The sequence below is a fragment of the Pyrus communis genome, chromosome 12, assembly GCF_041283825.1.
Source record: "Pyrus communis isolate YQ-2024b chromosome 12, ASM4128382v1, whole genome shotgun sequence".
Taxonomy (NCBI): domain Eukaryota; kingdom Viridiplantae; phylum Streptophyta; class Magnoliopsida; order Rosales; family Rosaceae; genus Pyrus; species Pyrus communis.
Window position 1 is genome coordinate 4,264,931 of NC_142576.1, and position 17,043 is coordinate 4,281,973.

A 17,043-nucleotide genomic window follows, 5' to 3' on the forward strand; every position below is an offset into this window, starting at 1 on the left:
ACAAATAAAAAGCTTCGAGATGACAAATACAGTGCGAGCTTTAATACTCCAAAAACACTCTCATAAGTGATTTCTCTCATTTTTTACAATTAGGTTGCAAACATTGTAACAGAATATCTACCGCATAACAGTTAATTATCATTGCAAAATTTGGCACACCTGTTCAATTATATATAAAAATAAAAATAAATAAAAATACGCACACGCATTAAAATGTGTAATAAATCTCACAGGGTCAAATTACAAGTAGAAAAAAAAAATGCATAAAAAGCCATAGAATTGGGCAATCGTGTTGAGAAGAATCGTTCATATGATTTATCATTAATTATAATTAAGCACAAAAAAAATAAATAAATAAACAAAAATCTTCAAAAACGAAAAATAAACAAAAACATAAATCTTATGTGGGTCAGATCCGCTGTAGGCGCAAAGGGCCGCAAATGGGGTCAACGCTTTGCTCATAAAACAGAGGGATGGTCAAGGACTCAAATGTGACTCATGACTTAGCTTTGGGTCCAAATCTCCAATAAGGCAAAGGCATGCCCCATGCTTTGCCTTTACCTTCACTCACAACATCGACAACAAATAATCAAATATTAACAGCTTTGCTAGATCAAGCAAAAACCAGACAGTCTCAATTACGGGAAGTGAATTCTGCACACGTCTTTTTCTTCTTCTTCTACACGTTCTTATTCACTTTTAGTGTTTGGATTTTGAAAAAATGATTTATGCACACTTTGTTTTACTTTATGCAAACTTCTATTTAGTTCTGATATATGTATTGGATAAATCAAAACAAGAATCAAGAAACAAAAATAAACAACCATGTGCATAAAAATACTTACATTCCCCCCTTGGGGTTCCTTGAGATGTGCTTATCTCTCCACTTGCAGTTAACGTATTTTCACTGTACGAATTTCATAATTAGAACCGTTTAATTTCTTAATCTTCATTTGAAGATAATCGGTGCAAAAAGTTATTTGAATAGAAAATCGTTTAGTCATTCAAATGTGTAGACAAATGGACGGTTTATCATTAATATATTACTTTGTATTTGATTTATTTGAAACATTTGGATGACTAAACAATGTCTGATTCAAATGATTTTTTTTGTATGGATAATCTTCAAATGACATTAAGAAATTAAACAGTCCCGATTATGAAATTTTTACTGTAAATATACATTATTTATAAGTGAGAATGCAATAATAATTCAACAATAATTATTTACCAATACGTACCAAAAGCTTCAACATTCAACTACTTGCTATAAGCCTATAAGTACTCGGCCCACCCATCATTTCCTGTTCATTCACACATCCACTTTTCTCTTCCCTTTTGGTCTTCTTGCAATAGTCTGCATTTTCTTTCCAATTACAACCACCAACAATGGCGGCTATCTTTGCTCTCCTTCTTGTGGCTCTTGCCACCGTCTTCGGCAGCTCTGCCGCTGATCCTGACTTGCTTCAGGACATTTGCGTTGCCGACTACGCCGCCGGTAACTCCCTCTTCTTCTTCTTCATCAGTTCTTTATCTATATTTCCAGTGTTTCAGTATTCTAGTGCTAAAAGTGATCACAGAAGTTCATGTTAAAACAAAAAGACTAGAAAGTTGCCACGTTTCCTTGTCCCCTCCATTATAAAGTTGACTCTGTTCATCAGTTGCTTTTCATGTTGTAAATGATTTCTGGAAAGTTTTGTGTCAAATATTCCATCTTTTCTTTAATTTATAATTTTTTTTTTTTGGTTATTTTATTGTGTTTAAGCCCAGTAATCATGGATCAATCACATTGAGCAGTTCATGATTTCTGGAAAAAATAAGAACAAAAACCATGATTAATTACCCTCTCTTCGATTACTTTTTGTTGGTTAGCTTTACTTTCTCTCGCTTTTTTGCTATTAAGCCAAATAATCATCACCTTAAATTTAATTAGTCCCAAGAATTAAGCACATGAACCAACTAACACACAAGAACCTGATTAAGAAAACCCAATTCATGGTTTACGAAAATTAAGTACAAGTTTTGCTTAATCCAACTCAACTGCGGTAACAGGCGTGAAAGTCAATGGGTTCGTCTGCAAGGACGCAGCAAATGCAACCGCAGAGGACTTTTTCAGCGCCGGACTAGCCAAACCAGGCCTCACCAACAACACATTCGGCTCCCTGGTGACAGCAGCCAATGTCCAAAAAATCCCCGGCCTCAACACCCTCGGCGTCTCGCTCGCCAGAATCGACTACGCGCCCGGTGGAATTAACCCGCCTCACACCCACCCCAGAGCCACAGAAATTGTTTACGTTCTTGAAGGAGTATTGGACGTCGGATTCATCACCACGGCAAACAAGCTGATCAGCAAAACCATCAAGAAAGGTGAAGTCTTTGTGTTCCCCAAAGGGTTGGTTCACTTCCAGAACAACAACGGGAAGGATCCGGCTTCCGTGATCGCCGGGTTCAACTCTCAGCTGCAGGGCACGGTGAACATTGCACTCACATTGTTCGCCGCCACGCCGGAGGTGCCGGATCATGTGCTGACGAAGACATTCCAGGTGGGAACCAAGATGGTCGACAAAATAAAGTCTAGGCTTGCACCCAAGGTCTAGGGAAGGGTAAAGAGGCTTTGAATTTGTATGTGTTTGTGTGTGTGTTTGTTTTACAGTTTGGTGGGATGGCAGTATGTCGTCGTGATCATTGTATGCATCCTCTCTCTTTGATTAATCAAAAGTTGTTTGCATTTTTGCTTCTGTGGTTGTTCCTTCAAGATTTTTTACATGTAATTTTTCACTTGAGTTAAATTTGTTAGCTTCTATTCATAACAATGGGCTTCCGAACGAGAAGTACTTATAAGCAACGGGGACGCCATTATGGCTATATCATTATTGAGTGTGAAAGCTAAAACGCATGACAGATATTAATGACTTGAGATACTAAGGGAGGGGGAAGGGGGAGGTGAGGAATGACCCCACGCCGGAGTGCATAGGGATTATTCTTTTCCGCCACTGCGGTAAAGCGTCATCTTCAAAAATAATGTTACTTTTTTTATTTTTTTTACAAATAATATTTACTACACTAAGGGGTGGATGAGTTAGCTAAGCCTCAAGGGTGGATGAGTGAGCTAAACCTCACAATGGATTAGCAATAATATGGTTCAAATTCACCTCTTGCGAGAATCGAACCTAAAACCTCTCACTTACATGTGAAGAGGAATACCACCACTACTAGACCGTAGTACTAAGTGGCAATTGTTAGATTTATTTGTTCCAAACTATATAAGAATTAAAAGGAAATATTTTTGTTCACCACCCTATTTATCGCCGTCAGATGCGTTTAAATTTCAAGATCTATGTAGAGGATAGACACAAATCTCGAAATTTAAACTTATTCAACGATAATAGATAAAGTGATGAGTATTACCACCACTTAAGGGTGATGAGCAAAAATGCACCTGAATTAAAAAGCACGTCCAGCTCACATGTTTTATATGGTAATGGCATAGAAGCAATAATGTAGAATAAACAATTAGCATGAGTTGGGAGGGATTAGGTGAATTATATGATTAAACATGTTAAAAGCTTAATTTGGATATGATAAATAAACCCTATTAGGTTAAAACCGTGATTAGCTGTTGCTAATGACACTATTGTTTAACCATCATCGCAACGTTTCAGCCAAATGAAAGTCGAAAGAAACGAAAACGCTTCTGCTCTCTTTGTATTTACTCGACTTTTCTCTTCCAATTCAATCAACCACAAAGCTTGCAGTGAATTATGGACCTATTTGTTTTGGATTAACGTTCAAACTAGGCGATGTATTAACATTCAAACTACGGTTACGTATACAATATTCGGATGGAAAATAATTTCCGCACACTTTTTTTCTCCCTATGTACTCCTGCCCTTGTGTTTGCCTGTCGTTTCGCCTTTGATTTATTCAACACAAAAGCTAGAAAGGAGCACGCAAGCACACGTGGAGTGCAGAAATCAGTTCCCTGTTCGAATTCATTTTTTATTTGGAGAAATAGATAAAATTAATAGATAGAGTGACTCAAATCGGTGCAACGTAATTGCCAATTCAAGCAGAACAAGAACGGCAATTCATCTACCCATATAACTTCAAGTTTTAGATAAAACATTTCAATCTGTTCCGACCAAAAAACTGTTAAATCAAAACGAAATCAACAATACTTAATGCAGTTGGACATAAAGCACCTGAAAATTGTAAAGGTTTTACTTCGATCCAGTCTGCTGCCTGCCGTCGGGGATTGCAAATAGAACAATGGGTTTTGAAGGCCTGAGGTAGGGAACGTCGCATCGGAAATATCCTTTCCTCTCCAGTTGCAGTATATCCCCACGCTTAAGGTTTCGCATGTTGGAATCCCCAAGCGCTGCGGTCTCCTTTTCGGTACATGGGTTAACAACATCGACGAAGTCCTCGTCTTCCTCGAGCTGAGGTCACAAGTTACAAAAAACAAAAAAGGTAACTCAGCCTGTGTACACCACTTTAAAGAAAAGAATCAGCTGACTACAGATAAGCCATAGACCCCCAAGTTACGTTTTTGTCCTTAAGGAAAGAAAATCCAAGGTGTTTGCAATCCACAGATTAATTCATAAGTAATATGCTAAGACGTATAACTTAATACTCGTTGATTGGGACATACCTTCTTCTTTGTTATCAGATGATCAAACTCCATCAATGAGAGCTTAACTAGCTCATCTGATTCAGGGAGCCAGGTGAGCTTCAATTTTGTGGTCTTGACAGAACCCTCAGGATGCAAGACCCCTGTGAGTTTGAGATTTCCGTCCGTGTCTTTCTCAATTCCCTTAACAATGGCGTTCCCCCAATCCATTAGGGTTACTTCCTCGTCTACTTTGATGGACTCCGCATCAGCATAATCTAGCCATATCCTCCTTGTGTATGTTGTTGCCTTCTCCCCAGCACCTTCGTACTTCTTATGCCTAGGAATGATGCGGACAAATGGTTTCTCAGGACCATTAGTCAGGGTCAACAACACGCGCCGCTCTTCGATGACAGCAGTATGTCTTGGGCATACAGGATCAATTATCTTCTTATTAATAGTCCAGAGTTTGTCCCATTCCATGAGATTCAGATTTTTTGAAGCCCCCTAAAACATAATAGTATAAAATCAGTTACAAAATTAATCATTCAGAAGAATATAAATTGAATTCTCGACTTATGTATACAAAATAGTACCAAGTAAGGAAAAACAACTCTGAAATTAAGGACACAAAAGAAGCATTGGTCAGGCATTATATGTTTATATGTTATAGGCATAGCTCATAACTTCTTTGATGCATAATACTAGGACAGAGTAGTGTCCTACCTGCTCAAGAATGAATTGTATTAATGCTTCAACTTTGAGACCTCTGCGCACAATTCCTTGGACAGTTGGAAAACGAGGATCGTCCCATCCACTAACCTTCTCATTTTGAACGAACCACAAAAGCTTGCGCTTACTGAGAAGAGTATAAACCATGTTCAACCTACTGAATTCATAGATATGCACTTTTTGCAGTCCCATATCCTGTTGAACTCGATAGTACTGAGCATTGCGGTCGTGATACTCACTAGATCGAAGTGCATGTGTAATACCTTCTATAGAATCAACAAATGGACAAGCAAAATCATAAGTTGGGTATAAGTTGTACTTGGACCCAATCCGATGATGTGGTGTTGGATTGCAGCGATAATAAACAGGATCTCGAAGAGATTTGTTTGGATCCTGCATATCCAGCTTCCCACGGACACAGCACTCCTTACCCCTCTTAGACCCATCAATCATTTCATTCCATAATTTTAGATTCTCCTCTACACTGTTGTTTCTACATTTTGATTCAATGCCATCCATCCTTTCTTTCTTCATCTCCTCACGTGGCGTATCATCAACATATGCTTTACCCTGGCTAATCAGATTCTCAGCCATTTCCATCAACTGCGGGAAGTAATCTGAAGTATAGGTAACCGTTTCATACTTGATACCCAAAGTCTCAATATCCTTGAGAAGATTGTCCACAAACTCATTGCTTTCTTTATCAGGATTTGTATCGTCAAACCGCACAATAAGCTGACCCTGATACCGCTGAGCAAAATACTGATTCAATAATGCTGCTTTTGAGTGCCCAATGTGAAGATAACCACTGGGCTCTGGTGCAAATCTCAGTCGAACCTTTCCAACCTCCGCTTCTGGAAGATCTACTTCAAATGTTGGTTTGCTTCCTGCCTTACCTTTCTCAGATACATCTCCATTTACACTCTTCAACTGCTGATCGGCCTGAGTGCCTTTTGTTTTAGTTGCGGTTGGCTTTCCTGGGCCCTTCTTGCCAATGAAGGTAGCTGTGACTTCATTCAGGGCATCACCATATTCGGCTAATAGTGAATTGAACCACCGAGAAAGGTTTGGATACTTCTTTGAATTCCTCAAACTCTCCCATCTTTTCCCAGTTCCTGCTAAGAAAAACGTATTAGGGCCGGTTCGGGATTTGCCTTTTTGACAGCCAAAAGCGCTTCTAACTAGTTTGGTATATTAAGTTAAAAAGCATTTCCCGGTCACAGAGGCGCTTTCTGGAAAAACAGCTGCTAGGTGCTCCTTCAGAAAGCAACTGTTTTAATAAAAATTGACAATGGTTACAATACAAGCACGTCTAGCAGAATTGCTCTCGAGCTGAAGTGCTTCTTACAGAAGCAGTCCCAAACCTCCAAAAAGCACTACTTTTAATGTTACTTGTCATTAAATTTCTACTTATTCGCAACCATGCCATATAAAGATCAAAATTAACGACTAACAAACCGTGAGAGAAGCAAAGCTATACCTGCAAGGCCTGACCAGATTGCGATATCGGCGATGGACAAAGATTGATTAGCAAAAAAGGTACTGCTTCCCAGATAGTCATCCAAATGCTTACAAGCACTCTCAAACGCAGAACCGTGTGAAAGCACAGGCGCGTACTCAAGCCACTCATCAATCTTCCCGGCTTCGAATGGATTGTCACCATACAATTTCGCAATTCGGCCGATGTATCGGAGAAGTACATTTTTTCCATGCAATTTCAACCTAAATCCAAAGATTTTTGAGATGCATTGAGCATGTAGTTTAACCTTTTGCCAAAAAAAAAAAAAAAAAAATGGTACAAACAAATTTCATGGGGCAACTAGTAAAAGGGTTTAGGGTTTACCCATTGGAGAATTGCAAAGAATAAGGGGAATCGGGAGGGAGAGAGGCGTCGGTGGGGAGAGAGATTCCGGCGAGCTTGGCGGCGAGGAGCTCCGCGAGGGGAGGGTTCTCGGCGGCGAACGAAACAGCCTTAATCTCCATCATCAGAATCCAAGGTGTAGATTTTGCTCCTGGACTTGTTGCTTGATTGGCTGCTGTAAATGTATTGATTGAACGAAGAAGATGAGATGAAGAGAGAAACGCAAACGACGGCGACGATGTGCGAAACCAGACAATTGATTCAGTGGGCGTACTAAAAGCAACTCAAAACTAACGGACCGGACCGATGGGCCGTTTTCTTTCCTCAATCAGGGCTAGTGTTTAAAAAACTTGTTTTGATCTTTAGGAATATCAGATATAAAATAATGCAGCTGAACGTTTGATAATTGTATTTTTAAAAGTGATGGGTATAAAAAGTAGCGTAAATGCATTTGGAATTTTTTTTATGTGAAAGTGATATAATTGTATATAATAACAACGGTGGTGAAGGCACAGGTTGTGATGGTGGTGGTGGTACCAATAAAGGGGTGTGGTGGTTGGCTGCTAAGGTAATAATGGTGGTAAGGGCAGGGATAACAGTGATAGTGGCGGTTGTGGGTTATGTTGGAAATGGTGGCGGTTGTGTGGGTGGTGGTTGCGGCGACAACGATGGTAGTGGCAGCTGTGGTTGTGGTGGTAGATGTGGTGAGTATGGTTGTGGTGGTGGTTTTAGTGGTTTATGTGGTAGTGGCGTGATTGTGGTGTGGTGGTGATGGCAACAATAGTGGCGATAATGGGACTGGTGGTGCAAGAGGTTAGGGTATGTAATGAAAGGTGGTGGTCACTTTGCTTTCCAATGATAAAATAAGTCCAGAAGGATAAATAATGTTATTTTTTTGCAATTAATGAACGTATTATAGGAATTGAAAATATTCATTGAAAATAACAACGGTGGTGAAGGCAATGGCTGTGATGGTGGTGGTGGTGGTACCAATAAAGAGGTGTGATGGTTGGGCTGCTGAGGTAGTAATGGTGGTAAGGGTAGGGACAACAGCCATAGTGGCGGTTGTAGTTGTGTTGGCAATGGTGGCGGTTGTGTTTATGGTGAGGGTGGTGGTGGCGGCGACAGCAACGATGGTAGTGGAAGTTGTGGTTGTGGTGGTATAGGTGACGAGTATGGCTGTGGTGGTGGTTTTCGTGGTAGGGGCGTGATTGTGGTGGTGGTGGTGGTGGTAACAATGGTGGTGATAATGGCACTGGTGGTGTAAAAGGTTAGGTTCTATAATGAAAGGTGGTGGTCACTTTGCTTTCCAATGATAAAATAAGTCTAGAATGATAAATAATGTTTTTTTTTCTTTTTTTTGTGCAATTAATGAGCGTATTACAAGAATTGAAAATATTCATTGAATGCTCAACTTCACTTTTTATTAACGCAACTTTCAAAAGCAACTTACAGGCCTGAAAGCTATTTCTTTTAAACTAAGCGGAATATTTTATTTTTACCAAATATTTTTTTACTGCTTAACATTAGAGTGAAGTAGTTTTTAGTGAAAAATAACAATAAACCTCTACTCCTATCTTTATAAGAAAAACTAATGAAAAAAAACTTGAAAACTTTGAGTTTTAACGATAAAGACAAAATAAAGAATAAAGTGAATAGTACCAAGATTGCATTTTTAGTGTACAAATATGATTCTTTCGTTAAAGTGAACAGTACCGAGAACTTTTCGTTAAAGTTCCCATCTTAATATGGATGAATCTTTTAGTTTCCTACCACTTTCGGATGAGAAAACAGACCAAGATAGAGTGAAGCTATAGATAACGCTGAAATAAAATTTAATTAGGTCGACGAATTACAACAAGACATAATTAAGCCAAAAACGTGAAATGGTGGACAATTACAAACTTCATCCTCAGCAGGAAGTGCAACATCTCTTACCGTTTCTCTTTCTATTGTTCTTCACACATTGCTCTGAAGTTCTGCAAATCCACCACAAACCAACACCATTTAAAGAACGCGAGACAGACGTGCGGATTTGGGGGTTAAAACCAACACGAATGATCCAACGGAAAAAGTTGTATGTACACTTGACGATCTGTGTCATCTGCCGTTGAAAATTGTCTTAGGACTTACATCTTGTTTGCCACGGCGAGTTCTACGGATATCATGAAGGTTGACTTGCCTTCTTCCCTAAGATACCGTACTTCACCATTCATGAGCTTCACAAGTTTACTGCTGATGAGCAGGCTAATGCCCTCCTCAGATATGTCTCCGTTGTTTCCAAACATCTGGTTCAGCAGTCCTTCTGGAATCCCACCACCGGCGTGTGTGATCCTGTTTCAATACATCAAATCAGCATCTCGTGATAATTGCTTAACTTGTAATACAAGCAACCACATTATACATGAAATCAGTAGCAGGTTATGAATTCAATTGTGAAGCTGTACCTGAGCTCCAAATGCACGAGCTGAACGGATTGTCCTAACTGATCTTTGGTCAACTTAGCTTCGATAGTAAGCTGGCCTCCAGTTGGCATAAAACTTACTGATACCGCTAAGAAATCAGCTACGACTTGTTGAAGCCTAAGACTATCCCCATATAACGTCTCAGTCATGATATCTTCCGCTGCATTGTGGACAATGCGGATGCTCTTGGCATTGCTCTTAATCATGACTTGACTGACAGCGGCATTCAGTACTTCATGCAATGTAAACTCGACCATCTCCAGGTCCAGGTAGCTGTCGAGGGATCAGAAAAACAAAGAAACATTGTCCCGTCAGAATAAACAAAGTCAATAGCTTCTCCAGAAAAGAACATGTTTCGGATTAATCTGCCATTTTATGAACCGAAAGTGGGTTGTTGTAAGGATATCAAGGTGCCAGCATGTAAGTTGTTTCAGACAAACAGATCTACTATAAACTAATTATCCAATCTGTGTAGCTTAATGTGAATTAAAAAAAATGTTAAAAAAAAAAATCCAAGGTAAAATAAATCAGTCTTCAACGACTAAATCATACCCGTCAATGATGGTATCAAGATCTGAATCATCCAGTATTTTGTTGAGCTGGTGCTGGCACTGGGCGCTCGTATGCAGAAGCTGTTGATGTTCTGCTCCCAACTCAGTATCCTCCATCATTTTCCGAGAAAATATTATACCGGCTAAAGGATTCCGGATCTGCCTTCTAATATAAGACAATTCCTTCAATCTCTTCACAGCAGTTTGTTCTGATAAGCGCTGGACATGAAGTGCTTGTTGCAGCTCTGGGCTAGCAAGCTGCAAGAAGCAAAAGACCCCAGTGACTGAGCCCTCACTGTTCAATTTCTTACTCACGCACAGCAGGCATTCTATGTGTTTTCCACTACGAGCACAGAAACCAAAGGGAACCTTTTCAGATACCTGACCTATCATGGCATGGTTAAGTACAATACCAAGATTTACGAAAGATTCTTGGCTCTTGAGAGGACAACATGCCATGTTGATCCCAAAAACCTCTCCCAGAAGCATTTTATCCATTACCTCCTCTCGTTTCCACCCTGTTAACTTTGTCATTGCTGAATTCCACTCAGAACACCAGCCAAATTCATCTGTACCAAATATTGGGGGAATCAAGGGGCTAGGGTTTTGTACAATTGCTTTGTAATCACCCTCGATCCGGGTGAATTTGTCCATCACATTCTTCTGACCAGTGATATCCTGTGCCACAAAACACACCCCCACAAAATTTTCCCGAATGTCTCTACTTGCACAAGCATTCACAACTAAACTGATGGGACCAAGATCAGCCCTAGAACCATGTGTTTTTATCTCGAATTGGATGTTTTGTTCCTCTTTGCCTGACCAGGAAAAAAAAGGATGAGTTTAATACAAACAGAGGACTATAATTGAAAACCTAATACATATCCATACAAGCATATAGCTATTTCCAGTAATAATTGAAAATCTAAAATGCCTAAACTGTTGAATAGGGTAAATGAGCGACATACCATGCAATGCTGAGTCCAACATTTTCTTCACCACGCTAGTCGAAGAATCCTCCACGAGTGTGAGCAAATGCTTTCCGATTGCTTCATCAACAGGAAGACCAGTTAACTCATCGATTTTTGTATTCCACCCATTAACCAGCCCATCAACATCAACAGCCAAAATTGGAACCGTGGCTGTTTCAATTAAACGGACCATCTCACTTGTCACAGCTTCCAGTTCTTGCATCCCTTCAAGTTTGAGGTCACTAAGCCTTACATTGATTGCTTTGGTGTTTGCTTCCAAGGTGGTTTCAACATCTTTGAAAGCATTCCTCAGAATAAGCTGCAAAGAATGAATTGCATCCATTTCATAGTCCTTCCAAGGCAAGCTCCTCGTCTTGACAACTTCAAGGAAAGCCTTGAATGATGATCGAGGGTGCATTTTAGAACCATCATCTTTCTCACCGGTTTCATGTTTTGCACCACCCCATCGAATTTCCGCAGCAGTGTGGGATCGAAACCAAAAGAGCACGTCCTTGGAAGTTATCCACACAGCTGCCATTCCACATACTACATCACCAAGAGCAAGAGCCCCAGGGAATCCTGCATCATACAAGCTATCTGTACTCAAACCCGTAGAATCCATATGGTACTCGGAGAGCCATGAAGCTATGTCATGAAGCTGAAAGTCACTCAGAGTCATTCCAAGTCTCCATACCTTGTTCTTGTACAATAGGGCAGCTCCATCACATTTCACTAGATCCATAACATTAGGGCTCTGTGACATAATACCTAAGGGTGCATCTCGTAACAGCATATCACACAACAGCGTTTGGGTGCGCAGGATGTTCTTCTCAACCATCTGATCTTCCATCTCTATCTCCTTATTGACATGGATGGCAAACACTTGAGTTAAAAACTCACAGGCATACCTGAGAGGGAAAGGAACAAATCTTGGACTTGTATTATGGCATACTACCAAACCCCAAAGTCTCTTTCCTTTTTGAGGCGGAACAGAATCAGGATCTCTCACCTCGTCATCCCCCTCATTAACAACTACTGCCATAACAAGAGATGCGATGGAATTCATATTCTTCATATATTCTAAATGGCAACTATGTGGGGCTCTCAGGGTTGAACCGCACAATGTGAGATCCAGCGGAAGCTTCTCATCTTGAAACACCTTCACATGTTTCGCACCACAATCAACAATCATGCGGACCTTATTCTTCATAAATAGGAACCGTGCAGCCTGAGGTATGTCAGTGGATGGATAATGCAACCCTAGATATGGCTCCAGGCCAGGCTTCGTAAGCTCAGAGACCACTTCTCCATGATCATCATCATGAAATTTATAAGTCATCACCCTGTCATAACCGGTGAGTTCAAAAACCTCTTGGACCATTGTATCACAAAGCCTCTCCATGCTGCCGCTAGGCAAAGACTGCAATCTGGCAATTGCTTTGGCAGCAAGCTTGTATGATTGCAGTGCCCCAGCAGCAGCCATAGGCACTTCATAAGGCTTCACCGGCTCAAAGTCAATGATCAAACTGCCCGTTACTCGATGAGTTATTGCATAGAAAGGCTTGCCAGAGGTCTTGCAATGAACTAAGATGGGATTTAAGAGAGAAACCTCTCCAAATCCGAGGGCCTTATGCAGTGCGGAGGCACTAGGGGCAGTGAAAATTGTTCTTATATCTGTTCCCATGCCAAGGACAGGGGAGTCCCCAACGCTTGGGACTGCATGACTGACCGTGGTCAGCATTTCAGGAGCATTCGCACTGTATGCAATGACCCTGAAAGTCTTCTCATCCAAGGCTAGCAAGCATCCAAACGGTTGGATCGTCTTGCCTTTCTGTATGTTATGGAGATAAGCAGTGGTCACTTTGTCGGACCTAGGGTGTTGATCTCCACCAACTGAACTGCCGACACGCACTGAGTTCGAGTAGTCAAAGGAACTACCCGATTCCTCAAAATCGGCATGAATCTTTGCATCAACAGTTGTCTGAGCAATGATTCTAGCGCTGTGTCTAGACCGCCCTGGATTGCTTGATGAGTTACCAGGTCTAGAAGAAGACATTCTCGCACAAACTGCGAACAGAAAACAAACTAATCAGAAAGATATAAGAAGCATGCTAACATGAAAAGTTGGAAACCCTTCTGAAGATATTGCTAGTATTGATCCATAAAACAGAAGGCTGATTCTAGTAATCATTGAGTTTATTTTCATCATATCAATCGCCGTTCAGATCATTGGAATACTAGGCGTAAAAAATCACTAGCAGAGCTCAAGATTTTTTAAGATACCAAAACTTTTACACGACTGCATCAACATTTTAAGATACGAAAACTTATCGCAGAGAACAGAACTCTTTCTTCTCAAAACAGTAAAAACACAAAGATCTTTAGCATTTCTAAAAACTGACAGAAACAAGTGAAACTAATTACAACAGAAACTTTAGTGAATGTAGAGCAATTACTGAACTTCAAGTTTATCTGATATCTTGAACAATTTTCCACCAATTACTTCATTAAAGCAAACACAGGTAAGAAAAACGTAGAAACAACTAGTAATTCAAGAAGCCAAAGTAACTAAATCAAGACTATGAGTTTAAATCCCCTATGAGCCCGAGTTCAAATTCCCTTCAAGTTGGATTAGTTTAAAGTAGAATATCGCTTATTCGCTTATATCAGAAAAATCAAAAACTAGGAGTCAACAACAATTCTAGCATCAAAAAGAAAAACAGCCATCTTCCTAAAAGTGATCAGAACCAGAACAAAAAAAAAAAAATTTAAATTAGGCAAGAAAAGAATCGCATACAACCTAACCTTTCTTCAGCTGCAGTACAAGCAAGCAGAGCTCAACTAAGTCTCTCAGGTGCAAACCCAACTTATAGAAAAACCAAACTGGCAAACAAAAACATGGGATTACTACAAAATTGTTATTAAATTAAAAAATTGTCCACTGAAGTCTCGAACTTTCAATCCCATCCCCATCTGTCCCTGTAATGGACACTAATCCCAGCGGCAGGACTGGACTGTTAGTAAACAAAGGAACCGCCTTTAATAAAATAACAATAAAATAAAAAAAGACAGTACAAATTTAAGAAAAGCAAAAACTATGAGATGGGTCCACTCCGAAAACACAAAACAATGAAGAAGGGTTTCTGCAGCTGGAAAAAGCTACCAAATTTGGTGGGGAGGGATTGGATGAGGGTTTTAGGTACCCTTTCAAAATGGGTAAATGGAGTTAGTTGATGACAGCCATAATTAGCAAAGACCATCATCTCTCACTTCCCCTTCCAATTAATCCATGGAAATCTGGCGGTTCCCAGCTGAAAATTGGAAAGAGAAAGCAACCCATTGGGCAGAATATACAGGTTAAACTATTGTCATCAATGGCGCAGTTAAGCTGCTTCATGATTACTTCATAAACTAATGGGAAAGTTAGGTTTCCAGAGAGTGGGGAAGTAAGAGGCGGAGAGTTGGGATTTTCTAGGATCTGGGATAAAGGAAGAATAATAGTACAGGCGTGGGATGAAATCAAAAGAATGAGCGGGGGGGCTTATGAGGATCACGTGCGGTAACCCAATCCGATTGGCTGTTTAACATCGGATTTTGGATGGTATTATAATATTATTGGTGACGGAGGATACGCATGCCACGTTGCTCTCACCCTCAACGTTGTATTATTGAGTCGGGGGACTCAGAATCTTACGATAACGATTAAGAAGCGGGAAGAGAATGCTCAGGATAGGATCTTCCTGATTATGAAATTCGGACCGTTTAAATTTAATTTAATATTTGTAATTATTATAATTTTTAGAGAATTTTTCTATTTGGAGTCGTTAGATTAAATTTGAACAGCCCGAATTTCGTGATCAGGAGGATCCTCATCCTGAGCTCAGAAGATGATTCTTTTCCTAAGAAGCGTAAGTAAGTTTTGGGGGTTTTTGAATTTTAATTCTCGGAGAAAATTAAAATTTAATAAAAATTTGAAGTTAGATTAAATATTAATTATAGTCTTCTAATGTGTACTTAATTTAAATTTATACTAGTATATGGGCACATACAAAGTGTGTGAACAATTTCTCTTAATAAGTGCATTTTTTTTTAATATTATATAATTACTGTTTTGTCATCCTTATATAAATATTATGTATCAAAAGTGATGGTAAAATTGGAAAAATAAGTATATGATTGTCATTTTCTCCAAAAAAAAAAGATAAAAGAGAAAAAAATTGGGATATGATTGTCATTTTGTCAAAAGATACAAAATTACTATGTTGCCCTCCTTTTGTCTGTAGTGTGCATAAAAAATGAGGACAAAATAGGAAAAAAAGTTGACAATGAGGGTTCTCTTAATAGTATAGATATCTTATTTAATGTCATTACATTAAAATTAAAATTATTTATTATTATACACATTTTAATTCATTATATTTATTTTACTTCCTCTAATTAGTGTACCTAAACGTCTGTATCATTATATATTTTACTAAATTAGTGTACCGAAATGTCTGTACCTAAATACATTGTAGTGAATTAGTGGCACATAAGAAAATATGCAAAAATATAAGTGTACCAAAAAATTCCGTATCTAAATATATGATACTAAACTAGTATCGAGATGTCGGTACCTAAATATATTATAATAAACTAGTGTACCGAAATGTCAGTAACTAAACATATTATACTAACTTAGTGTACCGAAATGTTCGTACCTAAATATATTGTAATGAATTAGTGACACATAAGAAAATATGCAAAAACATGTGTACCAAAAAATCTTTACAAAAATATTTTCTTATGTAAGATACTTACAATGATGAGAATTAAAATTTATAATATTTTCATAAAATTTAATTTAAGAACAACATAAAATTATAAATAAAAAAGAGAGACATTTAATATGCTGGCATTAAATAGAGTCTATGGATTAAAATCAATTTTTAATCTTGTATAAGACATTTTTCTAAACTTCATCTTAATCAAGGTTTAAAATCTAGTTTTTTAAAAGTTTTTTTACTTAAATTTGTAACTTTGCTCATATGACATTGCACATATTGATCCACTGTAGGTATGTGCGGTTATGTAAGATTTTTCTCTCACAAACGTAAGACCACAAATAAGGCTTGTCGATTTGCCGAACACAAGAGCCGAGTGATTGTGTGTTGCAACATAGGCCATAGCCATTGATCTGCTCGTCAAACATTAGATTTTGCAGTAATTCTAAATTGTGTATCGAAGGACTTTAGAGCATGTCTAAGGGAGGAAGTAAAGTTTTTCTTTGTTGGCATGATGGCATCTCATACCAAGAACATAATAAAATGTCTATATCAGGTCAGCTGTTACTTTTTCTATTTGCTAACTGGGTTGCTACATTAGGTGAAGGTGCATGGCATAACAAATCTAACTTTACTACCTTTTTATTTTATTTTAAAAAGAGATCAGCTAGTCGCTTTGCCAACGCAGTTTACCTTTTAGGGACCGAAAAGACTTACAAAGATATTTCAGCCTCCTCCTGACCACCATTGTGCGGTTCACTACTTAATTGCTACCTCTCTTAAGGATACTCTTGTATATACTTTTTATAATTGTAATAGCGTTTCGAGTCAATGATATAATCTTAACTTTTTTACAGTATAAGTATGACCGACAAGCATGTTAGTCTCTTTGGGTGTTGGCCCGTCCCTCCGCTCGGGGCTGAATCTCCTAGTAACTGGCACTAGAGGGGAAACCACTAGATTTGGCCCATCCTTGTGTGTGTGGTCCAGACTCCATCACCTTGGCCGTCTTCCTTTTCCTTCGGCATCATCTGCCAAATGCAGTAAATAAAGTTTAGGGCTGCTTTGCAGATTCTGTGAAATGGTAATGG

General features: G+C 39.0%; 3 protein-coding genes across 4 annotated transcripts; 1 reads left to right on the plus strand and 2 right to left on the minus strand.

Annotated features, from left to right (window-relative positions):
* The first annotated feature begins 1,302 nt into the window (after positions 1–1,302).
* On the plus strand, positions 1,303–2,738 carry LOC137745911 (rhicadhesin receptor). Its single transcript, XM_068485944.2, has 2 exons — positions 1,303–1,498; positions 2,053–2,738. Exons 1-2 carry the CDS (start codon positions 1,390–1,392, stop codon positions 2,595–2,597), a joined length of 654 nt encoding a protein of 217 aa, XP_068342045.2. The 5' UTR covers positions 1,303–1,389; the 3' UTR covers positions 2,598–2,738.
* Positions 2,739–3,656: 918 nt separating this feature from the next.
* Positions 3,657–7,722, minus strand: LOC137744966 (glutamate--tRNA ligase, cytoplasmic). The gene is made up of 5 exons (XM_068484795.2): positions 7,185–7,722; positions 6,822–7,063; positions 5,336–6,456; positions 4,652–5,116; positions 3,657–4,439 (listed from the first exon to the last, which is right to left on the minus strand). Exons 1-5 carry the CDS (start codon positions 7,325–7,327, stop codon positions 4,221–4,223), a joined length of 2,190 nt encoding a protein of 729 aa, XP_068340896.2. The 5' UTR covers positions 7,328–7,722; the 3' UTR covers positions 3,657–4,220.
* Positions 7,723–9,003: 1,281 nt separating this feature from the next.
* On the minus strand, positions 9,004–14,765 carry LOC137745863 (phytochrome A-2). Of its 2 annotated transcripts, none has more exons than XM_068485897.2 (5): positions 13,990–14,765; positions 11,187–13,256; positions 10,220–11,036; positions 9,650–9,940; positions 9,004–9,536 (listed from the first exon to the last, which is right to left on the minus strand). In XM_068485897.2, exons 2-5 carry the CDS (start codon positions 13,243–13,245, stop codon positions 9,332–9,334), a joined length of 3,372 nt encoding a protein of 1,123 aa, XP_068341998.2. In that variant the 5' UTR covers positions 13,246–13,256; positions 13,990–14,765; the 3' UTR covers positions 9,004–9,331. The 2 variants fall into 2 exon arrangements, with proteins under 2 accessions (XP_068341998.2, XP_068341996.2); XM_068485895.2 differs by having other exon boundaries at positions 13,995–14,704.
* Positions 14,766–17,043: the final 2,278 nt, after the last annotated feature.